Source organism: Guyanagaster necrorhizus (assembly GCF_019112545.1).
Source record: "Guyanagaster necrorhizus MCA 3950 unplaced genomic scaffold BT62scaffold_16, whole genome shotgun sequence".
NCBI classification, from domain to species: Eukaryota; Fungi; Basidiomycota; class Agaricomycetes; order Agaricales; family Physalacriaceae; genus Guyanagaster; species Guyanagaster necrorhizus.
The window spans coordinates 943,987-969,853 of record NW_025064895.1 but is presented as its reverse complement, the minus strand read 5'-3'; the positions used below and the strand labels follow the sequence as shown (position 1 = coordinate 969,853).

At 42.2% G+C, this 25,867-nt stretch overlaps 4 protein-coding genes and 1 non-coding gene across 5 annotated transcripts; 2 read left to right on the top strand and 3 right to left on the bottom strand.

The window, feature by feature from the left end:
- Nucleotides 1-15,223: 15,223 nt before the first annotated feature.
- On the bottom strand, nt 15,224-15,625 carry BT62DRAFT_898219 (uncharacterized protein; the record flags this gene model as incomplete). The annotated part of the gene is made up of 1 exon (XM_043183329.1): nt 15,224-15,625. The coding sequence occupies one exon, from the start codon at nt 15,623-15,625 to the stop codon at nt 15,224-15,226; it is 402 nt and encodes a 133-aa protein (XP_043038632.1).
- Nucleotides 15,626-18,738: 3,113 nt separating this feature from the next.
- BT62DRAFT_211689 (uncharacterized protein) lies at nt 18,739-19,828 on the bottom strand. Its single transcript, XM_043180070.1, has 2 exons — nt 19,179-19,828; nt 18,739-19,126 (listed from the first exon to the last, which is right to left on the bottom strand). Exons 1-2 carry the CDS (start codon nt 19,685-19,687, stop codon nt 19,015-19,017), a joined length of 621 nt encoding a protein of 206 aa, XP_043038631.1. The 5' UTR covers nt 19,688-19,828; the 3' UTR covers nt 18,739-19,014.
- Nucleotides 19,829-20,327: 499 nt separating this feature from the next.
- BT62DRAFT_211617 (profilin) lies at nt 20,328-21,354 on the bottom strand. The gene is made up of 6 exons (XM_043180069.1): nt 21,251-21,354; nt 21,079-21,164; nt 20,922-21,019; nt 20,727-20,864; nt 20,418-20,673; nt 20,328-20,366 (listed from the first exon to the last, which is right to left on the bottom strand). Exons 2-5 carry the CDS (start codon nt 21,089-21,091, stop codon nt 20,542-20,544), a joined length of 381 nt encoding a protein of 126 aa, XP_043038630.1. The 5' UTR covers nt 21,092-21,164; nt 21,251-21,354; the 3' UTR covers nt 20,328-20,366; nt 20,418-20,541.
- Nucleotides 21,355-21,475: 121 nt separating this feature from the next.
- Nucleotides 21,476-23,511, top strand: BT62DRAFT_981427 (glycosyltransferase family 2 protein; the record flags this gene model as incomplete). Its single annotated transcript, XM_043189594.1, has 3 exons — nt 21,476-21,478; nt 22,562-23,101; nt 23,155-23,511. 3 exons carry the CDS (start codon nt 21,476-21,478, stop codon nt 23,509-23,511), a joined length of 900 nt encoding a protein of 299 aa, XP_043038629.1.
- A 138-nt stretch (nt 23,512-23,649) lies between these two features.
- Nucleotides 23,650-23,730, top strand: BT62DRAFT_t114. Its single transcript has one exon. It is a non-coding gene; the product is annotated as a tRNA-Asn (tRNA).
- The last annotated feature ends 2,137 nt before the right edge of the window (nt 23,731-25,867 follow it).

Below are 25,867 nucleotides of genomic sequence, written 5' to 3'. Positions count from 1 at the left end.
AGTCATAGTCTTATTGCACTGCTGTGTGCTGTGAAGAGAGAGATAATGCTTCTTTTGTCTTCAAACTGCAGCACAGCAGTAACAGTATAACAGCAAGACAACAGCTTTTGTGAAGAGCCTGATAACAGCAGGGGTAACAGCTCTATGACAGACAATATCTTTTGTGAATATTTATTTATAGCTAGATAACAGAACAGTATTTAAGTAGTGCAGTTTTCACTGTAGTAGCTCCAGTGTTAAGCTAAAGTTTATTCTCCACTATTTTATCTTGAGCTACTTGCAACATCTTGACTACACAACTCTATTGACACATCAGTGAACTCTGTCAGTATAATCTGAAGTGCAAGGTTCTGAACAGTTTATCATATGTTGATAGTCACATGAAATTTGGGCTTAACAATAACAAGAAACACCCAGAAGACCAGATTTGTCAGCCACTGGCATACCAGATGCTGAAGCCAATACAACCAATGCCATGATCACCACCCATTACCCCAAAGTGAGCTATATATATGGCACCCTCTATCTGGAGTATATTTTTGTACTCCACCCTATCATCCTAATCAACAGCAATATGGTTCTTACAAACCTGACCACAGCCTAAGGAGATGCCAGCCTCCTACCAAAACTCTTGGACCAGCAAAGAAAGCTGCATCCTAGAGGTCCAGCCCCCCTCTGACCAAGCAAGCAGGAGTGGCACCAGGAAGGAATCAGTCAGGGACAACCCAGAAGCAGTACAGCTTGGATTCATCATATGAGATAGAGTTATAGTTCGAAAAGAAGAGCCCTCACATGGGAGTCCAGTTGCAGACAACAACTCACTCCACTCATTCTCTGGACTGCCAGCTGAATAGCAGCACTCTCCATTTTCCAACTAGCCCAACCTAATAGACATGTTACCTCATGATGCTGCCATTCTCTAATGCTGTCCTGACTTGTTACAGAAGCCCCACCTCTTTAAAGGGGCCTCTGACAACATTGACTGATTCCTGGTCGATTGTGAACAATACTTCAAGGTATACATTGGATACCTCAGTACAGACATGAACAAAGTCATCTTTGCCATCTCCTATCTCAAAGAGAAGGCCAAAATGTGGTGGATTCTCATTTCCCTGAACTTCCAATTGTCAACTCAGGAGCACTATTGATACCTCTCATGGCCTATCTTTAAACAAATGCTCTATGACAAATTCATTGATCCTGCCATACAGAAAGTACACAAACAGAAAATTAAGGAGTACAAGATGGCCAACAAGGCAGCTATAGACTACTTTGATGAGTTAGAGTGATTAGCTAAGCTTGTCAGTATTTGGGATGATATCACAAATGATGGAAGAATGGTCAAGACCCTCAAGAGAGAGATCTCCTCTCTATATCATGATAATCTCAGCAATCGGCATCAGAGCTCTAATGCTGAATGGCTATGATAAATGGAAGGAACAAATCATTGAGATATACAAGAAGCAACAAAGGCAGAAAGCAGAATTAACAATGCTGCAAGATTACACAAAGAAGTCAACACCACCAACTCCAAACAAGTCATCAGAGACAACTGCCAGAAAATCATTGGAATCCTCAATGGCCTCCATCTATGGCACACAGAAGACTGAGACTGGAACCATGTACACAGGAGTGGGAAAACCTATGGATATAGACTGAATAAAGAAGGAAGGCAAATGCTTCAATTGTGATCAAAAAGGCCACATAGTAAAAAATTGCCTAAGGAAGAAGAAAACATGAGAAGACATCCAGGCACAGATTGCTGACTTACAAAAGAAAGAAGAAGTGCTTAGTGAGGAAACCAAGGTGGAGGAAGTAAAAGATGCAGCCAGCCAGTGAGCAATTCCACCAGGCTGGCTATGAAACTTTGTGGTGTGTAATTCCCAGCTGCTAGTCAGACTGATAATATTCCTGTAGTTACTCCTATGCCTATCTCTATCATGCATTCAAATATACCTCAGACTTCTATTTTGCATACCAATGAATTGCAAACAAAGACTCAAGTGCTTATGGGCCAAACAGAGGCAGAGAGCCCCACAACCTGGCTCAAACCATTTGATACCAAATGGACCTGGAGGGCCATCAGAGATACCTGGAATGAAGGAGCAGCAAAAGCCATACTTAACAATTGGGTTCACAAAACACAGGTTGAAGAAGTCATGAGCAAAGTGGTCAGGGGAATAAAAGAAGCCAAATGATGCTAAGCCTTGGAATAGCTCAATGAACTCTACAGACTATAAAAATTCATCCAACAATCCAAGACACCTGGGTGAGACCTACTTGCCAAAGCCCAGATTGAAATGCTTACATTCTGAACAACCTATACTGTAACTGCTCTGATCGACAGTAGCTGCACTAGGAGTTTAATTAATCAAGCCTTCATCAACAGACACAAACTTCCAACCTGAGCTATGGTGGCACTAATTCCAGTTTACAATGCTGACAGGACCAAGAATCAGGCTGGCTCAATTACTGAATTTGTTGAATTGAGACTCCTGATCAGAGATCATTCTGAGTGAATTGACTTAGCTGTGACAGACCTTGGAACCAAGAAAGTCTTCCTCAGTTATGACTGGCTAATACATCACAACCCATTAATTAATTGGAAAACTGAGAGAATCACATTTGCCAGATGCCACTGCTGAAAGATCCCATTTGAATTGCCAGACAAAGATCTGGAAGACCAATGGGATGAAGAAATGGAGGATGAAGAAACCATCTTGGCCATTAACCTCCAACAGAAGATGCACATGCAGATGGTCTATTATACCAACAATCTGACTGCCAAGGCCAATGAATGTAGGGAGGAGAAAACCTTTGAGGAGATGGTGCCTGAATGGGCCTGAGACTTCAGGGACCTGTTCAAGAAGGAAAGCTTTGATGAGTTGCCAGAGCCAAAGCCATGAGATCATGCAATCAAGCTGATCCCAAATGCAAATGCCAACTTAGATTGTAAAACCTATCCTCTCAGCAATAATGAACAACAGAAACTCAACAAGTTCCTGGAGGAAAACTTGTCCAGCAGATGAATCTGGCCATCAAAATCTCTGATGGCTTCTCTGTTCTTCTTCATCAAAAAGAAGGATGGCAAGCTTTGACTAGTCTAAGACTATTAAAAGCTTAACAAAATGACAATCAAAAACTATTACCTCCTTCTCTTGATCTTAGAACTCATGGATAAACTCTGAGGTGTTAAATATTACACCAAACTTGATGTCCAATGAGATTACAACAGTGTCTGAATCAAAGAAGGGGATGAATGGAAGGCTGCCTTCAGGACAAATCAGAGGCTGTTCAAGCCAACAGTTATGTTCTTCAGCTTAACCAATTCCCCAGCCACTTTCCAATGGATAATGAATGACATTTTCAAGGACCTCATCACCACTGGAAAAGTTACCATTTATCTCAATGACATCCTAATCATGTCCAAGACAAAGGAGGAGCACAGGAAGCTAGTATGACAGGTTCTAGCCCTTATGAGGAAACACAAATTATTCCTCAAAGCAGAGAAGTGCAAGTTTGAAGTACTCAAAACTGAGTATCTTGGGGTCATCATAAGTGAAGAAAGCATTCATATGGATCTGATCAAGATGGTGGGGGTGACAAAATGGCCAGAGCCAACCAGGAAGAAAGAACTACAATCATTTCTTGGATTTACAAACTTCTACTGATGTTTCATCTGAGATTACAGCAAGATCATCTGGCCAATGATGCAGTTAACTGGCAATGCCCCCTGGACCTGGAGACCTTCTCAATGGGCTGCCTTTGATGACCTCAAACAATGGTTGGCCAAAGACATTGTGCTTGCCATCCCAACTCAAGAAGGGAGGTTCCAAGTTGAAGCTGACTCTAGCAAAGGAGCAATTAGGGTCATACTTTCCCAAGAACAGGATAGAAGGTGGCACCCAGTCGCATTCCTCTCCAAAGCACTTATCATTATCAAACAGAACTATAAAATCTATGATAAGGAGCTGCTTGCCATCATGCTTATCTTAGAGGAATAGTGATATTATCTGATTGGGGCTGCAGAAGTCTTTGAAATTTGGACAGACTATCAAAATCTTCATTATTTCTGACAGCCCCAGAAACTCAATCATCATCAAGCCAGATGGGTTACTGAACTCAGCCAATACCAATACACTCTGTATCACAAAGCAGGGATAGCAAATAAAAAAGCCAATCTTCTTAGCCAAAAGGCCAATCATGATCAGAGAGGAACTGATAATGAGAGAGTCACATTACTATGATCTGAACATTTTAGAGCTATGATAATGCCAACTGAAGAAGAAATCCATGAGTGCATTAAAAGTGCAACCCACAACAGTCACAAATAGGATCAACAAGTGGCCCCATCTCTCAATCATAAACAAGGAATGACAAAAGAAGGGGAGCTCATCTGCTATGATAGACAGATTTATATTCCTCATGACCAAAATCTATGTGGCAAAATCATCACCATTCACTATGACTATGCAACCACTGGCCATCTCAGCATCATCAAAACCAAAGAATTAGTGCTGCAAGAGTACTGGTGGCCTAAGATAGGCAATGACATCACTAGATATATCAAGGCATGTGAAATTTGCTAGAGAGACAAGTCATTAATGCAAACCCAAGCAGCACCACTACATCTGAATGAGGTCCTGTCATCACCATGGACCCATATCTCCATCAATATGATTACTAGACTCCCAGAATGTAATAGCTATAATGCAATCATCTCTATTGCCTGCTCAACAGAATTAACCTCTGAAGAATGAGTAAAGATCTTACAGGATGAGATATATATCAAATATGGCATGCCACAAGTGGTCATTTCTGATAGGGGACCTCAATTCATCTCAAAATTCCTCAACAACCTCTACCACCTGCTGAACATCAAATGAAATGCCTTCACCACTTACCATCCATAAACTGATGGTCAGATGGAACATGCAAACCAAGAAGTGGAAAAGTATCTCCAGCTTTTTATAAATTACTGACAGGATGATTAGGTGGAATGGCTGGCTCTTGCTGCATTCTAACATAACAACCAAGTTCACTCAGCAATAGGAAAAACTCTGTTCTTTGTGAACTATGGCTGACACCCAAACGTCACCCAAACTGAATGACATCGCACTATAACTCCCTCATTGACTGACTTCACTATCACCATAGCAAAAATTCACTTGGAAACTAAAGTGGCACTCAAATGAGCTGTCATCGCAATGATATGGCAATACAACAAGCACCACCATGCTGCACACATATACTCAACTAATGACAAGGTCTGGCTCAATATGACTAATCTGCATCTTTCACATCCAAATGCAAACTTGCCAACAAATGCACCAGTCCTTTCCTGATCATTTCCAAGATTGGCAAAAGTGCATATAAACTGCAACTCCCACCAATGTGGAAAATACATGATATCTTCAATAAGACATTATTGACCCCATACATTGCACCTGCATTCCCTAATCAACACCGACCTCCACCTCCACCTCTAGATCTTATTGACAATGAGAAGCACTATGAAGTTGATCAGATATTGAACCATAAATTGTGCAAAGTCTGTGCAAAAGAGAGTGGCTCAACAATGACTATTGACTATCTCATCAGCTGGAAGGAGTATAGACCAGAGACCAATCAATAGATCAATGAAAAGCAGATGAATGCTGATGACACTATACATGAATATAAACTATCTCTTAATTAAGCCATCAGGATGATGGTCTTAAAGGGGGGGTAATATTACAATTTTTCCATTCTTTTCCCAGATTAACCCCTATTTATGCTTAGTCAAAGCACCTAACTCAAGCACTTAGGACTGTGAGATGAGGCTTAGTCAGCACAACTAGCCAAGTCAGTCATTGTCTTTCAATGCAACAGCATTGCCTGATGATGCACAACCAGCCTTTTATATAGGATAGCAACACCCTAGGACAATAGGCACAATGGACCAAGAAATGCACAATTAGTTATAGTATTAATAGCTGACCCTGTACAGTATTTAAGACTGTTTGCTCTTGCTGGTAATCCCTAGCTTCAAGCTAAAGTTTATTCACACCATTCTACTCTTGAGCCAATTCTTCTTGGTCTTGTGACATACTGATTCAGAAGTGCATTAGTGAACTCAGACAACTGCCTGAAGTGCAAGACAGCTTCTGTTTATCACATGTTTCTGTTCACATGATGCTTGGGTCTAACAGTCTTAAGCACTGGTCTAAGCACTCTTACTAAGCATAAATAGGGGTTATTCAAAGGAATAAAGAAGAAATAAAGAAAAAATCATAATATTATCTCCTTCTTAAGACTATCATCCTGATAGCTTAATTTAGAGATAGTTTATAATCTCATATAACATCAGCCATGTTCATGCATTTTTTGTTGATCCACTGGTTAGATTTGGGACTATATCCCTTCCAACTGACAAGATAGTCAACAGTGGTTGTGGAGCTGCCATCTCATGTATGGATTTTTTGAAGGTGATGATTCAAAACTTGGTTGATTTCATAGTGTTCCTTATCATCGATTAGATCTGGTGCAGGCAGTAGAGGCTGCTCCTGGTTAGAGAATGCCAGTGCCACATAGAGTGTCAGAAGGATTTTATTAAAAACATCATGAATTTTCCAAGTGGTAAAGAGATGGAGCTTGTATATAAAAGTGCTAACTTTGGTGATAATAAGAAAGAGGCCCATGTATTTATCAGCAAGTTTCTGTTTGGAGCAAGGTAGATAAAGATTGGTCATATCTAACTAAATCTTGTCAGTGATGTTATAAGTGTGTGTGGAGGCATGATGTTTATCATATTATTTTTTCATTAAGGATGCTACCTTCTCAAGAGCAACCTAGATCTCTTTATAAATTTTGGACATCATATGTGCAAAATCAGAAGATGTGGGAGTTGTCATATGGGTGTGTTTAGTATGAGAGATGTTAGGATGTTGGCTATGGTTGATAAAGAAGAGGGTTTTTCCTGTAGTGGAGTGGATATAATTATTATGCTGAAAGGCAGCAAGAACCAACTATTTGACTCAATCATCTTGTCAAAAGTTAATAAAAAGTCAGAGATACTTTTCAATTTTTTGATTGATACATTCCACTTGTCCATCAGTCTGGGGGTGATAGGCTATAGAGGCATTTTGGCAAATGTTTAAAAGTTGGTACAAGTCATCAAGAAATTTTGAGACAAACTGTGGTCCTTGATCTGAAATTACAATCTGAGGCATACTATATTTAGTGTAGACTTCATTGCAGAGGATTTTGGCCTATTCTTCTAAGGTTAACTCTATTGAGCATGCAATCAGAATGATTGTCTTAGAGAACTGGTCAACAATGACTATGATTGCATCATAGCTATTGTAATCTGATGGTTCAGTGATTATATCAACTGAGATATGTATTTATGGCAATTGCAGTACTTTATTGAGGTGAAGGGAGGCAGCATGTGATTGAATTGTTGACCTCCTTTGTTGGCACATTTTATACTCTTTCATATAGCACTTGGTATCTTGGTCTATTTTTGGCCATCAATACTCTCAAAATGCTAACTCCTTGATTTTAGCAATTCTCAGATGGCCTGCTATCACATGATCATGACATGTGGAAATGATTTCACCATGAAGTTGTTGGTCTCTTAAAATGTAGATCCATCTATCATATCAGATCATTTTATCTTTCTTTATCATTCTATATTTGTAATTTAGCAATAGAGCAATGTGCTGGTTCCACTTGCTGTTGTTCTAGGTTGCACTCTTGATCCACTCATAGATCTCCTCCTCCATCAGCATTATCATTGATCAGAAATGCTCAAGCTTTAATAGTGTTACTCTCTCATTATCATCATTCCTCTGATCATAATCTAGTCTCTGGCTGAGGAGGTCTGCTTTTTTATTTGCAGTTTCAGCCTTATGATAGAGAGTATACTCATACTCAGAAAGTTCTATGACCTATCATGCTTGTCAACAATTGAGTTTCTGAGGGAGTTGGAAACATCAAAGATTTTAGTGATCCATTCAGATCTCAAAGGTCTGCATCATGCTAATCAGATAGTGTCTCCATTCTGCAAGGGCAAGCATGATCACAAGAAGTTCCTTGTCATAGATTTTGTAGTTGCATTCCATGACCATGAGTGCTTTGGAGAGGAAGACTACTGATTACCATATACTCTTCTGCTTCTGTGAAAGTACTGCTCTGATTGCTCCTTTGCTTGAGTCTATCTCTACTCTGAATCTTTCTTCTTGCATTGGTATAGCAAGGATTATGTTCTTGGCAAGCCATCTTTTGAGATCATTAAATGTGGTCTGCTGAAAGTGTCTCCAACTCTATGGGATGTTGTCAGTTAATTGAGTCATTGAGCAAATGATCTTGCTGTAATCTCAGATAAATCAGCAATAAAAGTTTGTGAATTCTAAGAAAGATTATAGCTCCTTCTTCTTTGTTGGTACTAGTCATTCCATTACTCTAGCTACTTTTACTGGATCTATTCAGATGCTTCTTTTGCTGATAATCACCCCTAAGTATTCTATCTCCAAGACTTTGAACTTGCACTTCTCAGCCTTGAGGAAAAGTTTGTGTTTCCTTATCAGTGCAAATACTTGTCAAACTAAGTGTCAATGTTCTTTGAGATTTTATGACATGATAAGAATGTCATCAAGATAGATAGTCATCTTCTCTATGGCAATGAGATTCTTAAAGATGTTGTTTATTATCCATTAGAAGATTGCAAGTGAATTGATCAGTTTAAAGAACATTATCATGGACTCAAATAGCCCTCAGTTTGTCCTGAATGCCACCTTCCATTTGTCACTCTCTTTGATCCTCACATTGTTATACTTCCACTAGATATCCAGTTTGGTGTAATATTTTGCTTCTTGTAGTTTGTTTATAAATTCAGAAATGAGTGAAAGAGGATAATAGTTTTTAATCATCATCTCATTCAGCTTTTGGTAATTCTAAACTGGTCTGAGTTTCCCATTCTTCTTTTTGATGAAGAAAAAGGGGGATGCCATAGGTGACTTGGAGAGTCAGATTTGCCTATTAAAGAGATTTTTATCTAAAAACTTATTGAGTTCCTATTGCTTCAGCTGGCTAAGAGGATATATTTTGCAGTCAAGGTTTGCATTTGTATTTGGGATTAATTTGATAGCATAATTCCAAAGTTTTGGCTCTGGTAATTCATTGAAGCTTTTCTTGCTGAATAAATCCTAATAGTCTCAGACCCATTCAGGAATCATTTCTTCAAATGTCCTTTTCTCCTTTTCTGCATTGGCTCTGGCAGCTAGGTCATTGGCATGATGCATTGCTTGGATGTGCATTGCTTGCTGCATGTCAACAGCAAGAATGGTTTCACCATCTTCTATCTCCTCATCTCACCTATCTTCTGAGTTCTCATCAGATAATTTGAAGAGGATTTTCTGACAATAGCATTGCACAAATATGATTCACTCAGTCTTCCAATTGACAAGGGGATTATGCCAAATAAGCCAGTCATAGCTCAGGAACACCTTCTTGGTCCTAAGGTCCATGATGGCCAAGTTGATGCATTCTGAATAATCACCAATAGTCAAGTGCAGTTTGATGAATTCTGTAATTGAACCAGCTTGGTTCTTTGTTCTGTCAGTGTTATATATAGGTATAGGTGCCACTGTGGCCTTTATTGATAAACCATGCTTGTTGATGAAAGTATGGTTTATAGAGCTCTCAGTACAACCACTGTCAATTAGAGCTGTTACTGCATGTGTGGATTGATTTGTGAGGGTCTTGATTTGAGCTTTCATGGTTAGATCTTATTCTGCAGTCTTGGTTCATTGGACATATCTCCTGGGTTCTCAGAGTTCATCAAGCCATTCTAAGGCTCAGCACTATTTTGCCTTCTTCATTCCTTTAACTATTTTGTCAATTACTTCAGCTCAGATCTTATATACCCAGTTTTTGAATACTACCTTTGCTGCTTCCTCTATTGTGGCATCTTTAATAGTCTGCCAAGTCCATTTGATATTAAACAGCTTGAGCTATTTAGTGGAGGTCTCTTCCTCTGTTCAGCCTATAGGCATTTGAGTTATTTGTACTGGCAATTCTTTCAGTGTGTGTGTAATAGTCAAGGTTTGAGATATATTCAAATGCATGCATAAGTTAGATATAGTTGTTCCTATAGAAGTACTATCAGTCTATCCCATGGCTACTGTCAACACACTGTTAAGTCTTTTGGCCACTCCAGTGGAATTGCTCACTGGTCAGCCCCATCTTTTATCTCCTTCACCTTTGTATCCTTTCTGAGTTTTTCTTCCTTCTGCAGCTTAGCAATTTGCACCCTAATGTCTTCACATGTCCATTTCTTCTTTTTAGACCTGAATTGGGTGATCCATGTCTGAGCAGTGCATCATGCCAATGATCTGGCAGCAAGGGTAAATGAGAAGGAGGCTAAGATATTTGAGAAATTAGTATCTGAGTGAGCATAAGATTTCTATAACCTGTTTGCCAAAGAGAGCTTCAATAAACTACCAGAGCTGAAGCCTTGAGATCATGCAATCAAACTCATCCCCAATACCAGCACCAATCTTGATTGCAAAGTGTATAATCTCAGTACATCAGAACAGATCAAGCTAGACAAGTTTCTGGTGAAAAACTTATTCAGCAGACAAATAAGACTCTTGAAATCCCTCATGGCATCACTCTTCTTTATCAAAAAAAAGGATGGCAAACTCTGACTGGTCTAAGATTACCAGAAACTCTACAAAATGATGATCAAGAACCATTACCCTCTCCCACTAATTTCTGAATTGATAGACAAGCTATGTGATATCCAGTATTATTCTAAGCTTGATGTTCAGTGGAGATACAATAACATGCAGATTAAAGAGAGAGATGAATGGAAGGCCACATTCCAAACTAACCACAGACTCTTTGAGCCCACAGTCATATTCTTTGGACTAACCAATTCATCTGCCACCTTCCAATGGATGATGGATGACATCTTAATCATGTTGAAGGATTGAGACAAATGCCAATGCCTAGTCTGTCAGATACTGGAGCTGATGAGGAAGCATAAGCTGTTCTTCAAAGCTGAGAAGTGTGAGTTTGAGGTGCTTGAGACTGGATATCTCAGGGTGATCATCAGCAAAGAAAGCATCCAGATAGACCCCATCAAGATGGCAGAGGTAACAGAATGGCCAAAGCCAACCAAGAAGAAGAAATTGTAATTCTTCCTCAGCTTTACAAACTTTTACTGCTGATTTATCTGACACTACAGCAAGATCATCCATCTTATGACCCAACTCATGGGAAATGCCCTCTGGACCTAGAGAGTAGCCCAACAGTCTGCATTTGATGATCTAAAGAGGTGATCAGCTGAAGATGTGGTACTTGCAGTATCAACAGAGAAGAGGAGATTCTGAGTTGAAGCCAACTCAAATGAGAGAGCAATAGGAGCAGTACTCTCATAGAAGCAGAATGGAAAATGGCAACCTGTCACATTTCTCTCAAAGGCACTGACCACTACTAAACACAGCTACAAGATTTATGACAAGAAGCTCTTAGCCATCATATTGCACTCACCAAATGAAGGCATTATCTGATCAGTGCTGTTTACACCTTTAAGGTCTAGACTGATCATCAGAATCTATGCTATTTCTGGTCACCACAGAAACTCAACTGATGACAAGCCTATTAGGTTACTGAACTTGTCTAATATCAATACATCCTGCACTATAAGATGGGAACAGCAAATAAGAAGACAGATCTATTGAGTCATAGGTCTGACCATGATCAGAAAGAAGAGAACAATGATGGAATGACACTCTTGAAGCCAGAACACTTTTGAGCCATGATTATGCCAATGGAAGAAAAAGTCTATGAGTGAATTAAGAGTGCAATATGACAAATGAAACTGTAGAATCAGTAGATTGCCTCCTCCATCAATCACAAATAAGGTATGACCAAAGCAACAGACTTAATTTACTATAATGATTGAATCTATATTCTTTGTGACCACACTCTCTGAGAAATTATTGCCATATCCCATAACTATATCACCACAGGACACTCAAGAATCACAAAAAAAAAGAAGTTGGTTCTGAGAGAGTACTGGTGGCCAAAACTGGGGCAGAACATTGAAAAATATGTTAAGGGATACAAAACTTACTAACAAACCAAGTCAAGCATACAAGCATGAGCCATCTCACTTCATCCAAACAAGATTCCCATAGAACTATAAACATGTTTTGGTTGACATGATTATCAGACTCCCAGACTGTAATGGCTATGATGCTATTATTGTCATTGCTGATTGATTCTCAAAGGTGATCATTCCTATCACATATTCAACAGAACTGTCTTCCAAGGGATGGGCAAAGATATTACACAATGAGGTTTATATGAAATACAGAATGCTCTAAGTTATCATCTTGGACTATGGTCTGCAATTCATCTCAAAGTTCCTTGATGATCTTTACTGCCTTCTCAACATCTAAAGCAATGCATTGACCACTTATCACCCACAAACTGATGGACAAACTGAGTATGTCAATCAAAAAATCAAGAAATACCTCCAGATGTTCATCAATCACAGACAGGATAATTGGATGAAGTGGCTTATCCTGGTGACATTCTAACATAATAACCACATTCATTCCACAACCAACAAGATCTCTTTCTTTGTCAATCATGGCCATCATCCCCACATCATGGTCACTAGCCAACACAATACTATGACTCCCATATCTTCTGACTTCATGCAACTCATGTCTGCCATTCACACCAAGACACACATTACTCTTGAGAAGGCTACTGCTACTATGAAGGCACAATATGATAAACACCAACAGCCTGCCCATGAATACTCCATCAATGACAAGGTCTGGCTTGACATCAGCAATCTTTATCTCCCTCACCTGAAATGCAAACTCACTGACAAATGCACTGGACCCTTTTCTGTCCTTGCAAAAGTTGGCACTTTTGCATACCACTTATAGCTGCCTAACACCTGGTGCATACATCTAGTCTTCAATGAAACACTCCTTACACTATATATTGCATCTGTCTTCCCTAACTAGAAAGCTCCACCTCCCCCTGAACTGATCCTATTGAAGATGAAGAACACTATAAAGTCAAACAAATTTTAAATCATAAACTCTGAAAAGTTTGAGCCTGTAAAGATGGCAGTTGCACTGTGATTTACTACCTCATTAAATAGAAGGGCTATAAATCTGAATCCAATCAATGGATCCATGAGTGGGACCTGAATGTGGATAATGCCATTTATGACTATAAAATCTCCATCAATTAATCTATCAGAATGATGGTCTTAAGGTGAGAGTGATGTTACAATTTTCTCTATATCTTTTTCTTTTTCTTATCTTATCAGAGTGTCTATCTTATCTCAAGCACTTTCTCAAAGAGCATAGAATAATTAAATAATCACAACAGATGAGGTGTCATTGTACTTGGTCACCTCACCCACAGACAATTCCCTATTGTTTTACCTCTGATGACCAGGCAGGATCAGTATTATAGCATAAAATAACATAATAGATGATAGTTATATTTACTACAAGCAGGACAGTATATAAGTAGGATAGCTCTTGCTATAGTAGTTCAGCTTTGAGCTATAAGTTTATCTCACACTATCTTCTATCTGGCTTAGCTTGTCTCTGGCCTTGAAGCACCTCACCTATCAGAACACTGTTAAGCCCAAATTCCATGTGACCAATAACACATGATAAACTGATAGAATCTTGCACTTCAGGTTATACAATCAGAGTCCACTGATGTGTGATCAGTGTTGTGTAGTCAAGATGGTTACAAGTTGCTCAAGATAAGATGGTGGAGAATAAACTTTAGCTTGAAGCTGAGGTATTACAGTGAGAGCTATACTAGTTAAATACTAAATCCTTATTGTTCCAAGAATATAACTACCTAATTGTCTTTGCTGGTGCTATGTGGCATTTTGTCCAGCATTACCAAGATACCTACAAAAAGTATTGTCTTGCTGTTGTGCTGTTACTGCTGTTACTGCTGCACAAAGATAAGAGAGGCTTCTCTGTCTTTGTGCTGTTGCACAGCTTCACAGCAGCAACCAGAATCAGGACAGTGCTGATGATTAAGCTTTCCCATGATCCTAAGTGCCAGGCCTAGGCACTCTGACTAAGCAGAAATAAAGGTCAATCCTGTATAAATCAAGGGAAAAGAAGTGAAAATGAGAGAAAATCATAACAAACACATTAAGTGGACTTTAGCATGACTGTATGAACACAATACAGCACTAGTTTATCATGTGTTCAGGTCACATATCAGTTAGGTCTAACAAGTTTCATGTAGCTCATACTGTGTAGCATTATCAATGCTTTGTGGATCATAGATCAGTGGTTGTGATGAGGCTTATAATTTGATGAGTGCCCTTCTTCTCTCATTCTGCAGGTCTCTAATGCATTGAATGCTATCTTTCACTTCAGACATTATATGATCTATTTGAGATGATGTGGGCATCATCTTTATTGTGATTCTCTTGGAGCATTGACACATTCACATCTGGATTGGGATCTGATGCAGGATTTGGTGCATGAAGGGATACATTCCGCTCATTATCAAGTGTTGCAGTGAGCTGAATATCATTGTCTATGGTAGTGAGAGTGAACAGGACTTCAGTGACTGGAATATTGGGATCTGTTGTTGCAGGACTGATGTTGAGGGTCAGAGGAGATGCAAGCAAGCTGTCTGCTCTCAATGAACTGGACATGACAAGAGGATATGACTTTTCTAGAGGGTCTATGATAGCATTGATATATCTTAGAGTGAGGATCATAGCCAATAAGGACACACTCTTCAGATCACTGAAATATCTTGGGATTGTGCTGGTTTTGGATCAGTATGAATGCCTTGCAGCTTATTTAGTGCAGGTGGATAATATCTGATTTCCATTCAGACCATTTCTCATGTGAGGTTATGCCATTCAGTGACTTGGTTGTAGTAGGTTGTCAAGATATGCAGCAGTAAGGTAGAACTTGTCCCAGAGATTCTCTGGGCAGGAAGCATATAGTCACATAGTGCAGGCCTTGTTCATTAAGGTGCAATATCATCATTCAACATATCCAATGTGAGCTGATGTATAGAGAGCAGTAAATTGGTAGCATATTCTGTGAGATTTTAGCTATACTGCCATTTCTTTAGACTTTAATGATCTATTGTTCATCTGATATGTCTCAACATGCAATCCAGTCTCATTTTCCCTAGCATATTCCCATGCCTAGAGTTCTGAAAAAGAATTGTCTTTATTTTGCAAGAAAATTGAACACACATGATTTGAGTAGTCATCTACAATGTCCATCATATATTGGGTTTCTGTCTTCAACACCACTGCTTGAGATCCAATCAAGTCCACCCAAACAATCTCCAGCTTCTGTTGTGCTCTATATGCTTTCTGTTGAGTCTTTGGAATTGACATTCTTGTCTGTTTACTCAGGATGTAGGAGTCATATTCCAGTGGCAGCTTAGAGAGGTTGATGGGCATACCTTGGAGTGAATGAGATTGGATTATTTTTGCAACTGTCTGGTAATTGACATGGCCAAGTTGTCTATGCCAGATTTTGAGGTTGGAAATGGACAAGGTAGTAAGGAGAGTGTGATCAGCTTCTAATGATTTATCCATTGCAAGACTGTAAAGCCTTCTATTGAGGCTGAGCCTTCCACTTGCAACAGTCTGATCAGTTGCTTTGGAGGTGAGCCAACAGATGTCATCATCAAAGTGTATGATTAATTTGAAGTCTCTCATAAGAGATGATATGGACATGAGACAGAGAGAAGCAGAAGGGATGTATAGAACATTTTGCAACATAAGAGAGGTCCCATTTAGGCTCAGTATATGAACAGTGCCTATATCAATTGTATAGATAGAAGAATTGCCAATACCTTTAACCACTTTTGGGGGTATTGACACCAGAGTAAGAAAATCATCATGTTCAGGAGTAAGGTGGACTGTGGCACTGGCATCAAGAAAGTAGAGGAATTCAGTCATTGATATAGGAGTTTGTTTTTATTGATTAAGTGGTGTAGTGGTGATGGATGCAACATCTACAGTGTGTTGGTTGTTGTTTCAATCTATGGAGATCAAAATTTCCTCAGCAACAGCCATCCAGCCCTTGTATTCATCAGTTTCAGCAGCAGATATGCTAGGTATGCTGTCAATAAGTTTAGGAGTAGCATGCTTGGAGGCTAGGGCAGTGAATTCTGATTTTGCAGAATTATTTGAGCTGAGAAATGGAGTGAATGAGCTGTCAGCTGTGTCAAAGACATAGACCTTTCTAGTGCTGTCCTTCAAGACAGAGAGCATTGAATGTTTTCCTTGGGTATTCCTTTTTCCATCTTGGTCCCATCATTGTGCAGTTTGAGATTCCTCAACTGTTTTTCCAGCCATTCCTTCTCCTTCCACAATGCAATAGGGAATAGTATAACTCTTAGGTGATGGGCATTTTGGATTGGTGCATGTGGATGAATTGCACAGCTTATGTGTTACAGCAGCCAGAGCTGTATCCTTCATCCAAGTGTCATTGGAATCAAACAGCTGTTGCTGTGTTGTGAGGTCTCATTTAATGTCAGCAGAGGTTACAGGAGAGACTTTGGTGGAATGATTGATTAGCTGCACAATTGCAGTACAAGCTGAGGCCATTTTGACAGAAAGGGCATTTAGCATCAGAATACAGAGGAAAAGGTCTTGAGTCAGGTCACCCATGTTCCAGATTCATGTGTTCAGATGCTCAATTCATGCAGTAGTCATGGCCATTCATTCAGTGTGAGTATAATGAACAGCCAGAGCTTCCTGAATAAGGTTTATCTGGACAATAGGGCCCTCCTGTTTGTGATGAGTCTTCAGGGCTTTCCAGGCATCTGCAGTAGCAGTGTATCTAGATAAGGATAATTTTTTTCAGATTCAACAGAATACTGGGAGATGAATGTAAGAGTGGCATGGTTGTTCTTTTTCCAATTTCAAGCAGCATAGAGTTCCATTGATGCATCTAGACATGTGGCAGCACTGAGGAGGTGTTCATCAATGCCTCCAGTGAGTGCAAGGCAGTTGAGAATGTTCTGGCTCCACAAGTGCCAGTTGTTGACTTCCTTGTCCAGTTTATTGGAGCTGAAGGTATTGGCAGGAATGGTGATCAAGGGGACAGACGGTCATTGGAAATCCATAGAACAAATGTTGATGAGGGAAAGGCCAATCGGCAAAGGGGAGAGGACAGGGGCAGCAGCAGCAGTGGTAGCATCAGGGGAAGACATAGTGTAAATGTAGATTTGAGGATTCATCATTTGTCTCTTTTAGCTCAAATGGAGCAGAAACCCATAACCTTTTAGAAACCAACTCCTAGAAATGTATAGCTCAGTCCGGGGCCTATAGCTCAATTGACTGAGGTAGCAGAGGATATCTACACGATATATATACTACAAGAGTCCAGTGGCATTCAGACAAGGTAAGGTCTATTGGTAATGCCGGTTATTGTCCATTGTCTTCGGTGGATGACAGACACATTGTCTTGTGGACAATGGAATGCCAACACCTTTCTCTGTCCCACCACCATCATCATACGCAGCAGAACATCTGCAGCTTCTAACCACCTCAAAAATCTCCGGGCACCAGATACCCATCGTACAACACCGTGTCAACTATCCAAAAGATAATACAAATACGATTGATGATAGTAATAAGCTATATACGAACACCCACAAAAAAAACCCATAACACAAACTGTGGTGTACATAAAAAGGCAGAGGGATGGGGGGAGGGTCTAAAAACCTTGTACCTGACAGGTATCGCTCGCATTGGGTGGTATACAGTAAGCGATAGACGAAGGAAGAAGAGATGGGGGAGAACACGGTGGGAAGGGCGTCAAGGCAACAAGGACCCGCCAGAGGAATCAGATTTTTTGCTGAAAATAAAAATATATGAAAAAAAATTTGGCGAGTCCGGGAATAAAAGTTGGATATATAGATGAATTGTTTGTTTAGAGAGAGACAGGGAGAGATAAAACATTACAACAAGGTTCCCCTAATCTCAAATCCCGCCATAGGCATCGTTGTCGTTCGTTCGAGTCCGCATATGAGCGCCAGCAGTGTTGCCGTAGCTTGAACCTTCCGGCGAGTAAGCATGGTAGTCGCCATACGCCTCCGGGTTGTACGAAGCCTGCGGGGTAGGCTCCGGGCTGTACGCGCCTTGCGTGTTCTCGTGTCCATCATCCGACGTGACTTGCTGCCCAGAAGTAGTTGGTACTTCGCCAAATGTGTATCGTGGCCGGGGTTGGAGGACGTGTGTCGGCTGCGGCGGTGCTTGAACGGCAGGAGGTGCGGCAGTATATGGGCCGGTGGCATATGGGTGGTCAGCGTATGAATCGTACTGGTCGACACCACCTTGACCGGCGTAATACGCTCCCTGTCCTGCCATTCCAGGACTGGTGGTACTCGTGATAGATGGTGCGACAGAGTGTCCACGTTCATACATCTGCGGTGTAGTAGCGACAGATCGCTGAGGAGCGAGGGTATCTTCGTCTAGCACCATGGCAGACCGGCGGAATTGCGAGGCTTCGAATTCATCTGCGCGACGACGGTTCCCTCTGCGGCGCTGTTATGAAGATTCAATCAGTAATGATTTCAACAAAAGGCTTCCAGCACCCGAAGGTCCCAACAGAATGATAGACAACATGTATCAGAAGGGGATGAAACGCCAACCATCGCCAGCAAACACAGGAGCCTCGAACTAAAATCAAATAATCCCTGAAAAAAGGCACCCATCTCGGCCCTGAAACCGTCGGCCGTCTGAAAGGCGAAACCTCGGTCGAACGAAACCGGTCGCATGCCAGTGGCAACGAAAAAAAAAAAAAGTAAAGACACTTACCAGGACAAACGCTATACCGAATCCTAGAATGGCCAAGCCGATAAGACCACCTGCTATCCCTCCAGCGAGGGCCTTGGTGTTGAGCGAGCTAGAAGTCGACCCTGATGATCCGGCACTGACAGTCGAGCCTGGTAGCTCCGAAGTGCCAACGCGGGTCACAGTACGGTACGAACTCGTCTGGGTATAAGTGTATGTCGTGTAGCTCCCCGTAGACGATTCATCTGCTGCTGCTGATGTGGTCTCCACATTGGTATCTGACGAGGTGGCCTATAGATGCCGGTATGAGAAAAAATCAGGAACGGTATCATGGACAACGTACGCTGGTCGATGTGGCGGCGCTGGTGGCAGAAGTCGATGTTGAGGTGTGAGTGGTAGATGCAGAGCTTGAAGTAGAAGATGAGGAGGCAGTAGTAGCGGTCGAGGTGGAGGTGGAGGTGGAGGTATTGCTTGCCGTGGTAGCGGTCGTTGTTGTCGTTTCCACAGATGTTGTCGAGGTGGCCGACGACGATGAAGACGAAGAAGACGTGGTTGGCGACGAGGTCGACGACGGTGTCTGGGTAGACGAGGACTCGCTACTGGCCGATGCAGAGGTCGTAGGCCCCGAAGTGCCTGATCCACGGTCAAGGTCCACAGCTCGATGAAGAGCACTGAGTACGTACCTGAGCTCGACGCTGTGGCCGACGGTGAGAAAGCCTGCGATGTTGAGGCAGACGAAGCACCAGTCCCACTGCCTGTATCTGTGCTCTGCGAGGCACCCCCTTGCGCTCCAGTTCCTCCGGTGGCTTGTCGTACGCGAAGCATGCGGTGGTCTTGAACAAGTCGAAGCATTTAGAATTTTATATATATATATAGTAATGAAAGGCCGTGGAAAGAAAAAGAATGTAAAATCCAGTTTGACTGGGTTGGTCGGTTCGTTGGCGTTGAATTGATAAAAAGCCAAATTGGATTCCTTCTGCCGAGAACGGTTGCCACATGTCCTGGCACGTGAGCGTTGGCATCACCTTTTCTGCTCGGGCCGGCAATGTGTTGTATTTTAATCGTGTGGTAGCAGAAGAAAGTAAGAAAAGTAGTAGGGAGCAACTATAGAGGGCAACAGGACAATCCGCAATATCAACCGAAAAAAGGTCGAGCCGGCTCACTACTACCTGACTGATATTTTTCATTAAAAAAGCCATCGGTGGCGAAATGGGGTTGCTTCGCTCGCGTAATGCTTCGTTGCGGCGTTGCTTCTGCCCTGCGCACTAAGAATTTTCCTTCTGGTGCTCCCCTCTGTCGACGAACAGTAGGCTCTTGTAGGGCACCCATGGTTGATGGTTCCCGTAGTGCATGACCGCAATCAACGTATTAGCTGTTTCATCTCGAATAGGGCGGGCATCAAGACCGAGACTAGCGTTTATCGACCACTTTGTCGCCTCAATGAGTGCGATCGTATGGCAGTTGACACACTGAGCCTGACACACTGAACCTGACGTTGGAGGATTCCATCAGGGATATAAGATCAGATATTCTGTAGATCTATCATTCAGTAACCAATTCAAGAACGAGGCGGTTGACTCACCAATCGTTCAGTCAATCGATGCAGAAAATGTAACAAGATCGATACATAAAAGGCCGTCTCTTCAGGGCGTTAGATTAATACATTTCAAGTCTTCTTTGTAGCAAAAACATCGATGAGCTCGAGCCTAGTACCCCACGCTGATCAAGTAATCTGCGAGTCCTTCTACGATAGGCGTAGCTTCCGGCGCCTGGATGGGCGCAATATATTCAGCAACAAGGATCGCCTGTTTCGTCTTGACAATCACGATTCCATCCGCCTATCCAAGACAATCAATATTCCAACTCATTGCTAGAACTAAAGTCCGCATACCGCCTTCTTCCCATATATGCTACGCTCATTCGCCTGGAGGGTAAAGAACTTTTGCCCGGCAGCACGGATCCCAGATGCTTGGACGTGCGCAAGATCCGAGAAACCCTGGATGATAGCATTCTGCTCCGCTGTCGAGAGCTGCAAGCAACAACAATAAGAACAAGATCAGGGCAAGCATCGCGAAAGGGCAATCACGTTGTATCCTGCTGACGCTGCCCAGATGCCTCCCTGTTGACCGATGATAGCTGCTTTGGCGATCCTGCCACTGCCGACGAGATTCGTATCGACGTATGCTGCCGGGCGTGTCTTCATCAGTATCGGCGTTGATATAGAAAAGCAGACGAGCAGGCACCTTGCCAGGACATTATCTACAGAGGAGAAAGTGGGATAGAGAGAAAGAAACGATGGTGGTGAGCGCACTAACGGAGAGACACAGAACTAAAATGTCTCCCGTTTCGGAGATCGCCGTTATCAGGACTTGGGTTTTCTTCGACCACCACAGGCGCCATCGTCGCCCGACATACCGACATTGCTCAGTCAGTCTGCCCGTGACCCTTCGACTAAACAGGCGCTGGGCCTTGTTCTCGCTTAGTGGAAGCGAACTGGTTCTCGTCGTAATGTTTTTTTGGTGGTGCTGCGGCATAGCAGATAAAAGGCCCTTTGTGATTGACACATTCAACACGTTCCCCGCCCAAAGGCCGCGGCTCGTCTCACAGTCAAAATGTAGGTCGCACCATCTATCGATTTCAATGGTGCTTTCATCTCAAGGCTCCCTGACCGGCCTCGGTATTACTGAGCCTTGGTCATGACTGTCTTCAAGTTGATGCATGCTCAGACTGTGAGTTATTATGCATTAGAAGATGTATGTCTTTCAGTGCGGGCCTTGATTAATGTCCATTCTCCTCTCATCATCGAGTTGCTCGATTTCTGTTCATCTTTTCGCTGCAGCGCCTGCGTCATCATTCAGATATATCTGCGACCTTGGAGATATCTGAGGAGAATGATACCAAGTCTGCTAAATATCACAAAGTTATCGCCGGTCCTTACTTGGAGCTCGTTTCTGCGTCGATCTGTTCCGAGCATGGGTCTCTCCGAACGGTATCGCCTCGCTGATAGTGACATCGAACTCGGACGCTGTGACGGAGCCGACTACATCATGTCTCCAAGGAATCTGTGAAGGACATCTTAGAAGTAGCGCCTGCAAACAATCTTCATTTGATGTTCGCGACGCGACACTTGCAGCCTGCGTTTGATTTACAGGTGGATGACACCCATCTTATGCCATGAGTTTACCTTCTTCGCACTCACGATAGAGTATTAGCCATCTTAATATCAGTTGTCCAATACTCGTATGAATTAACTTTTGAATATTTTCACCAATACATTTGCACAATTCCACGTTAGGCAATCGTGAAGCTCCACGTCGACTGCGTAGTCGCGAGATTCACACGCTGATCTCCATGTCTTCGCACCAGCGTGCCTCCTTTTCTTCAACCTCGTCCTGTCATTATTCTCATTCTTTTGTCTCTCTTCAATCGGGCATTGTTTGAGGTTGAATGAGCATCACGTAGAGAAGAAAACAGAGCCATGGAAACGTCCACTATTGTTTATGCTGGCCTCGTAGCGGTCTCTGGGGTGGCGGTAGCTGTACGTGCTACTTCTCTGCGATATCTCTCAACGGGATGAACACCCGTTTCATCCTTGTTCTTCGAGCCACGGGTCTATGTGCGCCGTGGTGAGGACGAAAACAGCTGGGTCAGGGTATAACAATCCCTGTCTGATTCCTTTCCTTGCCCATATTACCTTCCAACTCTTTAACCTAACGATGTTACTAGTTATACTTCGCACTCATTGCATGGTCCCCCGACCCAATAGTGACACGCGACTCCGAAAAGAAATACCGCTCATACAAGCATCCCAGCAATCCCCAACTCCTGCCACTTCTCTCCGACCCGAGTACCGTCGACCTCAGTGTCGTCATCCCCGCCTACAACGAGACCGAACGCCTCCCCATCATGCTCGCATCTGCTATCGACCACCTCAGCACAACGACGCACTCATTCGAAGTGCTCATCGTCGACGACGGCTCCTCTGATGACACCTCCGCCGCGTCCCTCCGCCTCGCGGGCAAGTACCCAAAATGCGATATCCGCGTAGTAACGCTGGAGAAGAACCTGGGCAAGGGCGGTGCAGTGCGCCATGGGATGCTCTACGCGAGCGGGGAGAAGCTCTTGATGGTCGATGCAGACGGAGCAAGCCGGTTCAATGACCTGGAACTGCTCTGGCGTGCCATGGGCGACATCGCGCCAGACAGTGGTCCTGGCGTCGTCGTCGGGAGTCGCGCACACCTTGTCAGAACGGACGCGGTCGTGAAGGTACATACGCATTCGCCCATTTTTTTTTTCCCATGACTCAGAGTATACATTAGCGCTCGCTACTCCGGAACATCCTCATGTACGGACTACACACCATCCTGCGAATCGTAGGCGTCGGGCACATCCGCGATACCCAATGCGGGTTCAAGTTGTTCTCGCGCTCTGCGGCGCAGCAGATATTTCCTCAACAGCACCTGCCGACATGGATATTCGACGTCGAGCTCCTCCTCCTCGCCAAGCAGCTCCGTATACCCGTCGCGGAAGTGCCTATCGACTGGCATGAGGTTCCAGGAAGTAAACTGAACGTTGTCACAGCGTCCTTGCAGATGTTGAGGGACTTGCTGATCGTTAGGGCAAATCATTTATTGGGGAGGTGGAGGGCATCATCAGCTAAGATTAAAACAGATTGATTAGAATTTGTTACGGACCTTTTTGTGGCTCGCAATTTTTGGCTCTATAATGAAATTGGTAATGGGGCTCGTTGGGCGATCAACTGAAATGGATTTTGTCTGTAAGGCTGTAGCTAATGCTATCCCAGATTTATTATGTGCCCCATGGCTGAGTTGGTTACAGCGTCCGACTGTTATGTTGACATCGGAAGGTCGTGAGTTCGAGCCTCACTGGGGCAGATTGATTGAAGGTTGTGTAAGTTTATTTTTTCGTTAATAATTAAGATGTGTTAACTGTAGGGTTGTGTATGAAACCTCTAAGGAAGGTAAGTTATGGCTTTATACTGACCCCCTCCCCAAAATAGGCTTATAGTTTGAGGTATTGTCCTACCTTTTTAGGTCTGATGCCAGTTCAGAGAAAATAGTGATGAGAGAATTCTAAGTGTATTAATGTCTCTGTCTTTTATGCTAATGTACAGAATATTTCAGAGCTGTAATAAAGTACAGGTAATTGGAGGATGAGGGAAATGAATAGAGTGAATCATAGGCACAGTATTCTGAGTCAAGATAAAGTCATATAAGTATAGTACAAAGTAAAGACAAGTCATAATGAAAATAGAGAGTAGACAGAGGCAGATAAGAATGAGCCAGGAGGTTAGGCAGAGTGCATAGGCTTTAGAAGGAAATACAAATAAACTAGGGCACTTTGTAGAGAGATACAACAAGTTGTCACACCCATATGTAAGAGAGGTCATGACCAATCTTCAAATTATGTCAGCTCAGTCATAGCATCCAAAAGTGTCTGGCCTTGGTCAACATCACTTTTCTTGCTTAATTCATCCTATTACACATCCAAACTTCTCATGGACAGATACTGAAGATACAGATGCACTCAAGTTCATTGTATGTCTATGACTCATTATCCAATAATGTTGGGATTTTGCCAGAAAGTTTCAGAAAGAGCAATCCAGCATCATGCCAAGAGTTGATGAGTAAGCTTAAGAGAAAGAGAAAGTTGTAGTAAATTCTAGATATAAGCCTGGAGAGTATAAATACAAGCTTTGGAGGAGCTATAGAATAACAAGTTCATTCTATCTGGCCTTATCAGCCTAGAGTCTACTCTATATAACACTCAGGATTTTCAACAAATAACAGTACTCCTATTATTGTGTACTCACACTGTTGTTGTTCTACAATACTATTATTATAGTGAGTCTTCCCATCATAAAGGCAGATTCCAAGGATAAAAAGCATTTTTGCAGGCCTCTATGTGGCTCTTGAGGTTGTCACAATCTCTGTCTGTTAGATCTAAGTTGCATGTGACCAAAACACATAATAAATAGGCACTGTATCGTGTTCATACAGTCACACTTAATTTCACTTACTGTGCTTTGTTGGTCTATGTGCTATCAAGGCCAAAGACAAGTGGCTCTAGAATGAAGTAGTGTGAATAAACTTTAGCTCAAAGCTGGGGTTATACCAGCAAGAGCTATCCTACTTATATACAGTTCATCCATAGTGATATAAATACTACTACTTATTGTGTTCTTCATGATCATTGTGCTCTTTGTCCTTGAGCATCATTACTGTCTACAAAAGTCTTGTTGTGCATTGCCAGACAACACTGTTGTGTCAAAAGACAATGACTGACTGGGCTTGTTGTGATGACTAAGCCAGTCCCACAGTCTTAAGCACTGGTCTAGGTACTCTGACTAAGCATAAATAGGGGTTAATACAAAAGAAAATAGGAAAAATCATAACACTGTCAATGCAGAGATACACAGCTTCACTTGTCCATAAAGAGGAATCACTGGTGCTGTCTCTGTCTCAGTGCTGAGTCTTGGCTGATGCTGATTCATGAGAGATATCAGTGCCAGATGTCTCTTCTTCACTTCTACTATCATCCTGCATTCCTAGGTGAGACAAGCTCTGCTCTCTCACTGTCAATCTTTTCTGATTACTAATCTCAGACTTTGAGGCTTCACCTCCTCCTTCACTTGTCAGTAACTCCTGTTGCCTGGTGAGGCTCTGTCTCTTCCTTTATCTCACAATTGGCTCATTCAAATAGTCTTGGCTTTGTCAGATCTAACCAATCCTCATTCAGTACTACTGGACCATTATTGTATAAGTCATTGAGTTTTTTATCCTCCACCCATCTCTCTCTTATATTACTATATAGCCATTCACATGTTGCAATTGATTTGAGAGTGGTCTCTAAGGCCCTCATTATAGCCAGTTACATTCTACTCCTCAAGTGAGCAGCAAGTCTCCCACAGGCCATAATATTTATAATGAAAATCACACCATTGCATAGTCATTCAGTGTGGTCAGCATGCTGATGCCAGCTGCTTGTGTGGTGAAGAGTAAGGCATGGTAT

Bases quoted from the DNA above. Each gene is read 5' to 3' on its own strand.
- BT62DRAFT_211689 (XM_043180070.1), bottom strand. From the start codon at position 19,687: ATGCTTCGACTTGTTCAAGACCACCGCATGCTTCGCGTACGACAAGCC. The intron at 19,127-19,178 runs GTACGTTGTCCA...CGGCATCTATAG, and splicing joins GCGCCGCCACATCGACCAGC to GCCACCTCGTCAGATACCAA.
- BT62DRAFT_211617 (XM_043180069.1), bottom strand. The intron at 20,865-20,921 runs GTGATTGCCCTT...TGTTGCTTGCAG, and splicing joins CAGCGTCAGCAGGATACAAC to CTCTCGACAGCGGAGCAGAA. The intron at 20,674-20,726 runs GTATGCGGACTT...TGTCTTGGATAG, and splicing joins GCATATATGGGAAGAAGGCG to GCGGATGGAATCGTGATTGT.